Here is a 12369-nt window from a genome sequence, read left to right as displayed (position 1 = left end):
CGTGGTGCCCATCACAGATTCGTCTGCAGGGTGGCTGGAGCTTTCAGGTCTCGCCCCCATCCCTGACGTACCTGTCGGGGCACAGCATGGGGCTCGCTCTGTCTTGCTGGAGACCAGGTGTTGCTTTTTGTCCCCGTTGGGGGGGCTTGGCCCCCCCCCAACGCCCTGCACCTTGGGGGAGCTGAGCTGGGGAATGGTGGGAGCACTGCAGAGCTGGGCGTGCAGCGAGACTCATGACCTCCTCTCCTCCCCAGCCTGCTCAGCTGCTGCCAGAGACACCCGGAGCTGGCCAAGCCTGGGGAGAACTTCGTCGCGCTGGTGACTGGGCTCCTGGAGCGGCTCCTTGACTACCGGGCTGTGATGAATGACGAGAACAAAACCTACAGCATGAGCTGCACCGTCAACCTCCTGGTGGGCACCTGCCCCGTGCCCCCAGCTCCCCCAGGGCTCAGCCCCGTGGTCCCCCCCAGGTCTCCCCAGGGCCCGCGGCACAACAGAGATGGGGTGCACACGGTGCCAGCCCCAGTGTCCCCCGGAGGTGCTTGCTGGCAGCTCCCCACTGCCCAGGGCAGCCCAGTGCCGGAGTGGGGACGGTCCCGGCAGCACCATGACCCAGAGCAAAGTGTGGGAGCATGGGGGAGGGGGCTGCGGCACGTGCCCCCTCCTTGGCCCACTCAAAACAGCCTCATCTGCTCTTCCCCAGAACTTCTACAAGGAGATCGACCGCCAGGCCATGTACATCAGGTGAGCGCAGCCCCGCGGAGCCCGGCATTGCCCCCGGGGTGAGCGGTCCTGGGGCCCCGAGCTGCCCTAGCCCCCGGCCCCAGGCACGTGGGATGGGGATGGCGGAGCGGCCAGAGGGGTTGGGCGCTGGGGGCTCTGCCCCCCACCTGGCTGCCAGCCAGGGATACAGCAGGGGCCGGACCCCGAGCCACGCCGGCCGTTGTGCCCCACGCTCGGTACCCTCGCCCCCAGGTACCTGTACAAGCTGAAAGACCTGCACGTCAGCTACGAGAACTACACGGAGGGAGCCTACACCCTGTTGCTGCACGCCCGGCTCCTCAAGGTGGGACACAGGGGGGCTGCGGGGGCCATGGGAGCCGCCCAGCCGGGGCCCGAGGGCTCGGCATGATGGGCCCCCACTGCCTCTGCACAGTGGTCGGACGAGGCGAACACAGCCCCCATGCAGGGCTTGCACAGCCCCAGCCTGCACACCCAGCGCCAGCTCAAAGAAGCTCTCTACAACCAGATCATCGACTACTTCGACCAGGGCAAGGTGAGCGTGGCCAAATGCCCCCGGCAGCCCCCCTCACCCCGGCCAGCTGGCGGGAGCTGGGCTGTCCCAGGGCAAGCCTGGTTCCCCAGCCACCGCCGCCTCCTGCTCCGAGCCCCCAGCCGCGGCACAGCCCGTCCGCTCTCCCCGCTGCCGTGGTGGGGCTGGAGCTGCCCCACGGCGAGCCCGGGCTGGACGGTTCAGCCCCACGGCCGCCTGGCTGCCGCGGCTGTCCTTCCCCCGTCCCGTCCCAGCCAAGCCCAGTCTCAGCCCCCGGCCCCATCACTGCCTGGGGGCCGGCAGCTGGGGACAGCGGGAAACCGAGTCCCGCTGCTGCCCACCAGCACCCGGCCAGACCACCAGCCCGCACGGGGAGAGCCCTTCCCTCCTCGCCGAGCAGCAGGGGTGCAGGTGCCCCCGCAGACGGGGCGGGTCTCCTCTGGAAGCCCCCTGTGCCCCCCGCCCCAGCTCACCCCACACCATGGGGCCCCTGCCCTGGCCCCGTCTCCTGCAGATGTGGGAGGAGGCCATCCACATCTGCAAGGAGCTGGCGGAGCAGTACGAGAGCGAAGTCTTCGACTACGAAATGCTGAGTGACATCCTGGTGAGCGCCCGGCCGGGTGGGGGGGGGCGGCTGCTGGCAGAGCAGGCGAGCCGTGGGGAGAGACAGGGGGGTCTGCAGCGCTGCCGTCCCACGGCGGGGCCCTGATCCGTCCCCATTCCTGCCCCTGTCCCCCTGCAGCAGCGGGAAGCCAAGTTCTACGAGAAGATCCTGAAGGTGCTGCGGCCCAGCCCAGACTACTTCGCCGTGGGCTACTACGGGCAAGGCTTCCCCACCTTCCTCCGGGTAAGCGGCTCCAGCCGCCCCGCAGCCAGCACCGCGCCAGCAGCCGGCACGCTGCGCCTGCCCGGGCTGGCGGCCTTGGCCATCTCGGGGTGGCACCCTGCGAACCGAGCCCTGGTGTGCCCCTGCTCCCTCGGGACGGGGCTCCTCGCCGACCGGGTGCCCAGGGCCAAGCGCTCCGGCCAGGCTAGCCCCGACTGGGAGAACCTGAGCAGGTCTGGCAGTGCTTGGGGTCCCTGCCCGCTGGGATGGAGGTGTCCCCGGGGACAGGGCGAGCGGGCACAGCGGGGAGCTCGGCGCCTGCTGGGAGACAGGCTGGCTCGCTGCGGGGTGCAGCACAGGGTCTGTGAGCCCGCGCTGTTCGGGCGTGCTGCTTTTGAGACCAGGGATGTGCCAGGGTTGGAACAGGATCTTGGCCAGAAGTGAAAAGCACAAAGCGAGCGGCAGGTGAGAAGCCCCTGCTCCTCCAGCTCCCGGTTCCCTTCCCGGAACCCTCTGGGAGCGCTGCCCCTCCAGCTCTCGGCCTGTGCTCCAGCAGCAGGGAGGGTCGTGTGTGCAGCACGTCCCCCAGGTCCGCCTCCTCCTTATGAAAGAACTGATGAAATGTCTCACGTTAGCAGCTCTCACTTGGCGTGCGCTGCCAGTCCTGCCCAGGCCAGGTGCCAGCCGGGCGGCGGACGTGACCATGGCCCTGGGTGCCACCTGGCTCCGCGAGCGCCTGGGGCGGACGCTCCTCTTCCCAGCACGCGCCGCACTCCTGCCCCTAAGGCAGCAGATCGTCCCGTCGAGCCTCCTCCGAGGATGAGCGGCGTGGCGGGGTGGGCTCGGTCCCAAAGCTGCTCTCCTCCGTGCCCCCGCCCGCAGGCGCCTGGCCGTGCCTGCACCCCTCTGGCACGGGGCAGTGCCAGGTCCAGGCAGGTTTGGCTTTGCTGGCGGGCGCCCTCCCCGTGCCTCCCACCGCTGCCCGTGCTCTGCACCGTGTCGTATCTGGGGCGCGGGGAGGGATGTCTGTGCTATGGCACCTGCGGTGCAGAGATGGGTCTGTGCTAACGGTGCTGTTTATGAACAGCTTTGGGTACCTCCGGGGTCACTGCGGGCCCCTCGCCCCGCCGACCCTCTCCCCGTCCCTGCAGGGCGATGCTGTAGGCAGGGGTGTGCTCAGCACCTCTCCCTGTCCCTGTGCTGGCCAACAGGCTCCTGGCGTCCACCCGCGAGAGCAGGGTTTGTCTTTCTGGACGAGAGCAAAGCGTTGCACCCCCGTTCACTCCTGTTACATTCCTTAGGTTTTTAATCCACTCAGATATAAGTTGGCGTGCTTGGTGGGCTTCTTCCATCCAAAGTGTTCATCCTTATTTTTTTTCAAGAGGGGGGTCTCCCAGTCGGCTGGGGGCTCGGCCTCATCGGCACCTGCACCCCTAACGCGCTGGGGCTTGCCGCAGCCGGAGCACAGGGCCAAGGGCTCCCTGGCCCCGCTCCGCAGTACGCTGGGATGGGCTGCCGTCTTCTTCCCCCACAGAACAAGGTCTTCATTTACCGGGGCAAGGAGTACGAGCGCCGGGAGGACTTTGAGATGCGGCTGCTGAGCCCCTTCCCCAACGCTGAGAAGCTGAAGAGCACATCTCCACCCGGCCAGGACATCACCGGCTCCCCGGGCCAGTGTATCCTCCGAGCACGGGGACGGGGCTGGGAGGGCGGCTCGTTCCCTGCGCCATCGCCCCCAGCACGGGTCCCACAGTGCCTCCCCGTGCACCCCTGGGGCTGTCCCCATCCAGGCTCTGGGCCCCTCTCCCCCACAGCCCCCGTCCCCCACGGTGTGTGCCCGTGGCTCCTTCACTCCCGCAGACATCCAGTGTTTCACCGTGCAGCCGGTGGAGGAAGCCAAGGTCCGGTTCAAGGACCGGAGCATCCCGGAGCAGATCACCAAGTGAGTGCCCCGGCGCGGAGGGGGTGCACCCGCCCTGCTCCCCCCCCCGCTGCTACAGGGGGACCACTCCCATGCTCTGCCCCCTCCCTCTGCAGCTTCTATAAAGCCAACCACGTCCAGAAGTTCAGCTACTCACGGCCCTTCAAGAAAGGCCCAAAGGATCCAGACAACGAATTTGCAGTGAGTGCTGGCGGGGGCTGCTGGGCCCCCCAGCTAGGAGGGACGGGGAGAGCTGGGGGGGCCCTATGAGGAGCCAGGTGTCCAGAGGTAGGGGATGCAGGAGAGACGGGGTGTTCCCCCAGTCCTGGGATGGGGAAGGTGGTGGTCCCATGCCCATGGGAAGGGGAGGTGGGAGCCCCCTGCCCCACGGGGCGGCCAGGGGTGTCCCAGGGTGATGGGGAGGAGGGTGGTGGGATGAATGCTGCTCTCCCCGCAGACCATGTGGATCGAGCGAACGACCTTCATAACAGCCTACCCCCTGCCCGGCATCCTGCGCTGGTTTGCGGTGACCTCCACCACCACGGTGAGGAGGGAGGCGTGGGGGGAGCGGGCCCCTCCCAGGGCATCCCTTCCCCAAGCAGCACCACAGGCCCCGGATCCAGGCGGGCACGCTGCCCCCGGCCCCTTCCAGGCTTCCTGAGCTCAAGTGGCTGAAGCCGGGGTGCGGGGAGCACGTCCCGCCTGGTACCCCCGCCGAGCCCCTGCCCCGCTCCCCGCATCCCATCGGTCCCTGCTCTCCGTGCAAACCTGGTCCAGCCCACCCAGCGCTCGAGCCCCAAACCCTGCGACTCCCAGCTCACCCCCGTGTCCCCGCGGTCCCTTGGGCGCGTGGCCTGGGACAGCGTCTGCGGCGGAGCGGCACGGCTCCCACACGCACCCTCCGCCTGCAGAATGGGGTGCGAGCACGGTCCCCTCCCCTCCGCGAGCACAGAGCCCGGCTCCCAGCCCTGCCCCGCGGCGGGGGATAACCCTCCTTCGGCATTGCCTTGGCCCCCGCTGCCCCGGCGCTGATCTCAGGCCTATGCCACGTGTCCTCGGGCCACGGGGAAGGGTTTCTCTGCCGATAGCGGGCACGGAGACCCCCCAGCACTCAGGGCACTGACCGGCTCCGTTGGGTGGTGCCCATGGCATCAGCCTGGTGACAGGGACCGGTTTGCGTGGCTCACCCAGCGGGATGCACGTCACCTGGGGACAGCAGGAGACCGTGCGTGGGGAGCAGCAGAGGCGCTGGAGGGGTTTCAGCAGACCGCTGCTACTTCTGGCGCTGCTGACAACAGCTCCGCGCGTGGGTTTTACGCCTCTGTCAGATGGAGGTTCTTGGCCAAAGCCCAGGGTGTTTCGAGCGCGGCAGCAAGGAAGACGCGTGCAATGCTCTGGCTGGGCTGTCACAGGACAGCTGTGCTGCGCGGCGACCGTACGGCTGCGTCGGTGCCGCCACACGCACGCGTCTGCCGCAGTGCTCGGGCCGTGCACGCTGCTGTTGCACAGCTGCCCCCCAGGACGACGGCGTTTGCCCGAGTTTCCCATAAGCTCACGCCGAGCCGTCGTTGCCACACGTCCGTCACCTGGCCTGCGGCCTCTTGCCTGCAGGACTAACCCTGCCAGCGCCTGTGCTCGGAGCCGGGGACCGGCACTTCCAGTGCTCCCCCGTGAGCCTTCGGCTCAGCTCAGGCAGCCGGTGCCAGGGGTCCGAGGGGCTTCGTGGGGTGAGATGTGAAACCCTGGGGTCTCCCTCCTGCGGGGCCGGGGAGAGACCACCCTGCCGACCCGCACCAGGATGGGCAGGTCTCTGGGCCAGCCGGCTGCTGACCTGTCCTCCCTCCCCGGGCACAGACCATCATCTCCCCCCTGGAAAACGCCATCGAGACCATGATGAAAACGAATGAGAAAATTATGAGTGAGATCAACCGGCACCAGAACGACCCCAGCCTGCCCGTCAACCCACTCTCCATGCTGCTCAACGGCATCGTGGACCCTGCTGTCATGGGTGGCTTTGCCAAGTACGAGACGGTGAGGACATGCGGGTGCTCCGCCAGAGCCGGTGCGGGCACTCTTGGGGCTGGCGGCCGCAGGCACTAGCACGCTTCACACCATTCCCTGCCTGCGCGGAGCCGAGCCAGCCCATCAGCGGGACTGAGAGCAGGTTGTTGCAGGCCTTTTTCCAGGAGTCCTACCTGCAGGAGCACCCTGAGGATGAGGGGAACATCGAGAAGCTGAAGGACCTGATCGCCTGGCAGGTACAGCCGGCGGCATCCCTCCAGGGGCCGGAGGGGACAGCTGCCCTGGGGTGCCAAGTGCCCAGCGCCCCGGTCCCAGGGGAGCCCCACGAGCCCAGGCAGACCTGTCCCCATTCTCCTGCAGACCCCGTTGCTGGCAGAGGGGATCCGGATCCACAGGCGGAAGGTGACGGAGGACCTGCGGCCCTTCCACGAGCGCATGGAGCAGTGCTTCGTGCAGCTGCGGGCCAAGGTGGAGAGCCAGTACGGGGTGCGGGAGATGGTGAGTACCGGGGGTAGGCACAGCGCAGGCACGGCCAGGGCTGCACGGGTGGTGCGTGGCAGCCACGGGATGACGCTGGACAAGCCAACGCAGGTCTGGAGCAGCAGGGAACAGTTTGATGGGGCCACGGCTGCAGCATCAACAGGGTGAGGGGCACTGTGCCTGGGGGGCCTGGGGGACCTTGGGGTCCCTGCCCGCCCTGGGCTGGGGGGGCAGCACTGCCATGGGGTAGCTGATAGTGGCACAAAACCGGGGCCCGGCAGAGAGGGCACTGCTGGCCCCGGCTGAGCCAAGGGAAGGAGAGGGGAGGCTCTGCGCTCCCATCCCTCCTGGCTCACTCTCATGCTCCCTGCGCTCTCAGGTCTGCTTCGAGGAGCGGCGGAGTGGACGGCCCCGGTCCATGGTGTGGGGACCTGACTGGGACCGGCTGAGCCATGCTGGAGACAGGCAAGTGCTGTGGTGGGGAGCGCTGGCCCCAAGCCCCCCCCCACTGCCCTCACCCCTCCCTGCTGGCCCCACACTGCTGAGCCATCCTCGCTCTCCTCCACCCCAGACGCTTCTCTCCCACCTCCCCAGCCCACTGCCCTCCCCGCTCCCCTCTATGTCAAGCCACATCTCAGGGGTCCATCCCGCCATGCCACCATGGTGGCCCTGTCCCTGTGGAGGGGCATGGAGCAGAGACGCCCCACGTACAGCCCCCAGGCTCACCTGGACACCACTGTGACCTGAGCCAGCCACACTCGTCTTGCTGACTTGTTCCCCACCCAAGCACCCACTGCTGAGCTCGGCCGGAGACGGTGCTGGTGCCTGGCTGAGGGCGGCTACTCCTGGCCATGGTCCAGCCGGCCCCCGGCGTAGCCCTGCTCCCCATTCCCCCTGCCGCCCACCTGCCCCTCACCAGCCACAGTTGCTCCACAGCCTGGAGGCAACCCTGACCCCAAAGCCTGTCCCTCGCACCTCCGAGAGCGAGGACCACAGGAACGAGCGCAAGGAGAAAAGCTCCAGCACCTTCTTCGGGTACCGGCGGCAGGACCTGCGCCAGTCCATCTCGGAGCTGCCGGAGCCCAAGGTGATGTTCAGCACAGCCCTGGTGCCTCCCCTCCTCCCCAGGCGCCCGCTCACGCTCCCCCGGGTGTCCTGCTGCACCTGCGGCCCCTGGCTCCTGGGTTCCCGGGGCTGCGGGTGCTTCCATGCAGCCTGTCCCCCCCAGGCGCTGAGCCTCCCCTCTGCACCCCAGGACGAGAGGCGGAGACTCTCCCGCAACATGAGCGAGAGCAGCCTGGGCAGCTCTGACGGGAAACCGCCCCCGCCAAGCCGAGATGCCCCTGGTGCTCAGCCCAGCGCAGCAGGTACTCCCCACCACGACTGCTGGCCCGGGGTGCTTTCCCAGCCACCCCCCGCCCCTGGCATGGCTGGGGGGGCACCTCCCCCGGTCCCTACAGCCACCAGCAGCATCCAGCCCTCGTCCCCACGAGCAGGGCTGTGCCCCCACCCCAGCAGTGCGGGTACCAGCACCCCCAGCACAGACACCCTCACCCCCTTGCCCCATCCCCACAATGGCGCAGCTGTGTCCCGCAGCTGGGAGCTCCGGGTACCGAAAGCACAAGCAGACCCCGCGCGGCCCGCGCGGCCCCCGCCAAACGCTCCCCGTGGAGCTGCCGGCCGTTGATCTCGGACCTGGTGCCGCTGGATCTCGGTGCTGAGCTCAGCCCCCAGCGGGAGCCAGCCCCTTCTTCCCGGCCGGGCTCGCACCCCACGCCACCCCCAGCCCCTCTGCCCAGGGCCGCGATGGTCCCGCACGCGGAGAGCTGGCCCTGGCAGCCCAGGGCATCCGGCGGCCCAGGCCCCCCCAGGGCCGGGTGTCTGCCCAGCCGCCCTCCTCTGCCCGCGCAGGGCTGTCCCTGTCTCCCACCGGTTTCGGTGGCCGTGTGAAGAGCGCCAGCAAGGCCCCGCCGCTGCCCCGCAAGATCAGCCCCACCGTGTACGAGACGTTCCTGGAGCACAGCGATGCCGCGACCGGAGGGAAGGTACTGCCTGGCCCCGCTGCCCCCCACCCCTGCCGCCCCCCGCCCCCAGTAACGGCCCTCGCTGCTCGCAGGCATCCGCACCGCCGACAGCAAACGGAAATAAAGGGCTGAAGTCGCCACCACCTCCGCCACCGAAATCCAAGCGAATGTCACAGCTCTGACCTGTGCCCGCTCGCAGCCGCGCCGTCCGCTCGCAGCCACCCCTGCCCACGGGGACGGAAGAGCCCGCGGTGCCGCTGCTCCCAGCCGGTCGCTGGACTAACGGCCCTGCTTGATCCTCGCCCGCCGGACCACCCCTCGCCCGCCTCCCTTGCAGCTTTTACACCAGAAGCACCCTGCACAGCCAGGGCAGCGCCGTCCTGCGCCCAGCCGGGTCTGGCGATCGCCACGCTCCAGGTGCCCCCCAGGGCTGGGACTCACCCGTCCTCGGGGGCTTCCCAGCCCCAGTGCTCTGCATCGGCCCCCGGCCGCGCTCGCGTTCCTGCCGAGGCGAAGCAGCTCGCGCCAGCCTGTGCCAGGACGCCTCTCCCGCAGAGCTGTGCCGAGCTCCCACCCACGCAGCCCCCCCAGCGGGACGACCACTGCGCCAGAGGGTTTTCCTCCCTCTGCCCCGAACTGCCCATGGACCGCGCCACGTGCAGGGTGACAAAGCTCCCCGCCGGCACGGGCCGAGCTCTTCCCTCCCCTCCTGCGCTCTGCCCCAGGGGCAGCTCCTGTCCCTCGGCCGCCCACCCCATCCCGCAGCACCAGGACAAACGCTTCTGGCCCAGGCGCTCTGACTGCACGGGAGTGGGCCCGGGCAGCGTCGCGCTTTGCAGTGCCAGCTCTCCTGCCGGTATCTGGCGTTGCAGCCCTGCCTGCGCCAGGCTGGTGCAGCTGCCTTGGCCGGCCGTGCAGGGCTCCGGCCCCGGCCTCCCTGCTGCATCAGGCCACAGCCACGGCCACCTAATAAAGGACTAACGCATCAGCTGGGCACCCTGCGGTGAGGCTGAAAACCCTGTGTGCACCCCAGCACTCGTCCCTGCCCACGCGCAGCCCAACCGCGGGCCTTTCCACCGCCAGGCACCACACCGGCACAGCAGCCCAGCACCCTAAAGAGCGGGGACTCGCCCTCCTGCAGCCTGGAGCCCCACGGCAGGCAAAACCCACAGGAACCTGGTGCTGCTGGGGAGCACACCCGCTCTCCCCCGGCTGGGTTGTGCCGGGTCTGGCGCGGTGACTGCTGGCACGCTGCTCTGCCTCCCGAGCTGGCACGGGGCTGTTTATTCGCACGTAGTGTTGTGGGCTCAGGAGTCGTATTTACAATCTTGTGTTAAAAAGGAGGAACCTGGACCCGTAACCAAGGGATGGGGAGGGCAGGGGCTGCCTGCAGTGGGGAGCTGCCATCAGTGGGTTCCTGTCTACGGGGGAGGGTAGGATCAGCTCCCTGGGCTGGAGCTAAAGAAGGGACAAGGGGAGACAGCGCCTTGTGCCACAAACACGAGGTCTGGGACCAGATGGGCCGCGCTGGTGCCTGGGCTCCCTGCACACGCTGAGCGGAGGAGCAGGGCAGTGGAGCCACCCGTCTCTCGCTGAGCCCAGCTCTTCACAGCGGGTTTGCCGAGGAGGCTGCCAGCCGCTTCCCAATGTAGATCCTGGATTGGAGAGAGCGACTGTAAGGCACTTGCAGAGGGGCAGCCTGCTTGGCCTCAGCGAGCCAGCAGTGAGGGGAGAGGGCAGCAGCCGTGGAGACGACTGGGAGAAGTGGTGTAGGACAGCACCCAAGGATGAGCAGTCCAACTCCAGGAGCGTTCCTCCACTTCCCGTGGGGACAGCCCCCGGGGTCGGGGCAGCCAGAGGCCCCCGGACAGCCCCAGACACCCAGCAGCACAGGGCTCACCCTGCCTGCACCCGAGGGGTCGGTTCTGGCCAAGGCCACTCGACAGCACAGGTCAGGCCCGTCAGAAACTCACCCCAGTCCCAGGGTCAGCACGTGGCTGAGCAGCAGCGAGGGGATGAAGAGCAGCAGCAGCTCCGAACTGAAAAGTCTCTTCTTTCTCCCCACTGCACCTCCCTGCAGGCTCCACAGCACCGGCTGGGGGGAGCACACAAAGGCAAACTCCCTGGGGAAAGCGCACGGTTAAAGGGGGCACGAGGGAAGAGGGCAGAGCACACAGGAGGGTACGGGGACAGCAGGATGGGGCGGTGAGGCAGACAGCAAGGGTGGGGGACAGCAGGACACGCCGGTGGGGGCCACGGGCCTTACTTTGGAGACAGATGCCGAGGGCGGCGGGCACAGGCCCAGCCGAGGGATGCTGGCAGGCGTCGCTCCCTCCACTCGGCTTCCTCCGGCACATCCCGCTAGAAGGAGGTGTAGGGCAGGTGAGGCCAGCGGCACGGCCCGCGGGGCGCAGTGCAGGGGGTCGGCTCCCTTACCTGCCGGGGGTGAGGGCAGCCCGGCTGGGGCTGGCTGCGGGGAGGGAGCAGCTCGCTCTCCCTAGGCTGCTCGCTCGCCTGCCTGGCTCCATCGTCGTCCCAGGCCGGGGAGCCCAGCGTGAGCAGGCCACTGCAAACATAACCCCCTCGGTCACCAAGGCTGCGCTGCTCCTCGACCCCCCGACGCCCACCCTGGCCAGGCAGGACTCCAGGTGCCCGGATCCTCCTTGGGACTCACCCGTCACCGCTCTCCGTCTCCAGCTGGGCCTCCAGCAGCATCCGCTCCACGTCGGCGTGGCAGGAGGAGAACCGCGAGGGCACGGGCTCGGGCTCTGGGCACCCTGGGCCACACCACAGCTCCACCCAGGAGCCTGGGGGGGCCGTCAGCCCAGCACCAGCCCGTCCCCCGAGCTGCCCACCCGCTCTGCCCCAGGCCCGCCAGCGGACCCCGCTCTGCTCAAGAGGCGTCCCTGGCTCGCCCCGTCCTGGCTGGGAGCCCCCCCCCGGTGCATCCTGCACCGCTGCCCAGGGCCCCACCGAGCACAGTCTCCGACCTGGGACGTCCCGTGCACCCCTACCTGCCCCGGGGCTGCTCCTCGGCACGCCCCGCTCCCCCGGGACCCCCGTCGGTGCAACGCCAGCCCGCCCGTCCATGCCCCCCGTCGGTCCAGCATCCCCTGGCGCACATCAGCCCCTCCCGGTGCGTGCCGGCCTGCCCGGGACCCCTGGGCTCCCCGCTGACCCGGACCCGCGGCGCACGTCAGCCCACCCAGGCTCCCCGGCGCCCGCCAACCCTCCCGGGGCTCCCGCTGACCTAGACCCTCCCGCGTGCACGCCAGCCCCCCCCCGGGATCCCCCGGACCCGCACCCCGGATCACGCCGGCCCGCCCGGGACCCCCCACTGACCTCCCCCCGGCGCACGTCAGCCCTCCCGGGGCTCCCACCGACCCAGATCCCCCGCGTCTGGCCGGCCCGCCCGGGACCCCCGGTAGCTCAGCCCCCCCGTTGCCCCGCGCGCCCCACGGACCGTCGTCGCACGCCATGGCCCAGCGGGTGCGGCCGCGCTCAGCCCCCGCCGCTCTGCCAGTCACGTGGCGCCCGCGAGCCCCCATGTAAATAAAGCCACCGGCACCGGGAGCTCGCCTCTTAAAAGGGCACCGGCTCCGTCCTCTGGGGCCCGCGGGGTCGGCACCCCGGGCTAAAGCGCGGCCGCCGGCTGCAGCCCGCCCGGCACGGGAGGCGCCGCGCTCGTCGCGTTGCCCCTTTAAGCGGCGCCTACGTGCGGCGAGCGAACGGGCGGCAGCCGCGGCGCGTGCGGATCCGCACGGAGCCGGGGTGGCCCCGCCCCCCCGTGGCCCCGCCCCCCCGTGGCCCCGGTGCCCACAGA

General features: G+C 69.6%; 2 protein-coding genes across 6 annotated transcripts in view; one reads left to right on the top strand and one right to left on the bottom strand.

The window, feature by feature from the left end:
• LOC129205808 (dedicator of cytokinesis protein 2-like) overlaps positions 1 to 9533 on the top strand; it is a 76945-nt gene extending 67412 nt beyond the window's left edge. For 2 of the 3 annotated variants that reach the window (XM_054824050.1, XM_054824051.1), the window contains 18 exons: positions 255 to 411; positions 704 to 744; positions 976 to 1066; positions 1157 to 1276; positions 1788 to 1877; positions 2016 to 2120; positions 3634 to 3775; positions 3960 to 4041; positions 4137 to 4221; positions 4478 to 4564; positions 5875 to 6051; positions 6195 to 6278; positions 6403 to 6540; positions 6902 to 6987; positions 7459 to 7609; positions 7778 to 7889; positions 8434 to 8567; positions 8639 to 9533. In XM_054824050.1, coding sequence (XP_054680025.1) covers positions 255 to 411; positions 704 to 744; positions 976 to 1066; positions 1157 to 1276; positions 1788 to 1877; positions 2016 to 2120; positions 3634 to 3775; positions 3960 to 4041; positions 4137 to 4221; positions 4478 to 4564; positions 5875 to 6051; positions 6195 to 6278; positions 6403 to 6540; positions 6902 to 6987; positions 7459 to 7609; positions 7778 to 7889; positions 8434 to 8567; positions 8639 to 8728 — 1972 coding nt within the window. In that variant the 3' untranslated portion in view covers positions 8729 to 9533. Of the gene's footprint in view, positions 1 to 254; positions 412 to 703; positions 745 to 975; positions 1067 to 1156; positions 1277 to 1787; positions 1878 to 2015; positions 2121 to 3633; positions 3776 to 3959; positions 4042 to 4136; positions 4222 to 4477; positions 4565 to 5874; positions 6052 to 6194; positions 6279 to 6402; positions 6541 to 6901; positions 6988 to 7458; positions 7610 to 7777; positions 7890 to 8433; positions 8568 to 8638 lie in introns of those variants that run through there. The other variant, XM_054824052.1, reaches the window with a different exon arrangement.
• On the bottom strand, positions 9491 to 12311 carry LOC129205811 (BCL2/adenovirus E1B 19 kDa protein-interacting protein 3-like). Of its 3 annotated transcripts, XM_054824060.1 has the most exons (6): positions 12010 to 12311; positions 11221 to 11353; positions 10983 to 11112; positions 10813 to 10907; positions 10520 to 10669; positions 9491 to 10201 (listed from the first exon to the last, which is right to left on the bottom strand). In XM_054824060.1, exons 1-6 carry the CDS (start codon positions 12092 to 12094, stop codon positions 10153 to 10155), a joined length of 642 nt encoding a protein of 213 aa, XP_054680035.1. In that variant the 5' UTR covers positions 12095 to 12311; the 3' UTR covers positions 9491 to 10152. The 3 variants fall into 3 exon arrangements, with proteins under 3 accessions (XP_054680035.1, XP_054680033.1, XP_054680034.1); XM_054824058.1 differs by lacking the exon at positions 12010 to 12311 and having other exon boundaries at positions 11221 to 11780; XM_054824059.1 differs by lacking the exon at positions 12010 to 12311 and having other exon boundaries at positions 10185 to 10201; positions 10520 to 10641; positions 11221 to 11784.
• Positions 12312 to 12369: the final 58 nt, after the last annotated feature.

The sequence above is a fragment of the Grus americana genome, chromosome 4, assembly GCF_028858705.1.
Source record: "Grus americana isolate bGruAme1 chromosome 4, bGruAme1.mat, whole genome shotgun sequence".
Lineage (NCBI taxonomy): Eukaryota > Metazoa > Chordata > Aves > Gruiformes > Gruidae > Grus > Grus americana.
This window is presented reverse-complemented; position numbering and strand designations above follow the sequence as displayed.

Excerpts from the sequence above, each read along its gene's own strand:
- LOC129205811 (XM_054824058.1), bottom strand. The coding sequence starts at position 11,636 with ATGGACGGGCGGGCTGGCGTTGCACCGACGGGGGTCCCGGGGGAGCGG. Across the intron at positions 10,908-10,982 it reads GCTGCCCTCACCCCCGGCAG|CGGGATGTGCCGGAGGAAGC; the intron begins GTAAGGGAGCCG and ends ACCTCCTTCTAG. Across the intron at positions 10,202-10,519 it reads GTGCTGACCCTGGGACTGGG|GATCTACATTGGGAAGCGGC; the intron begins GTGAGTTTCTGA and ends TCTCCAATCCAG.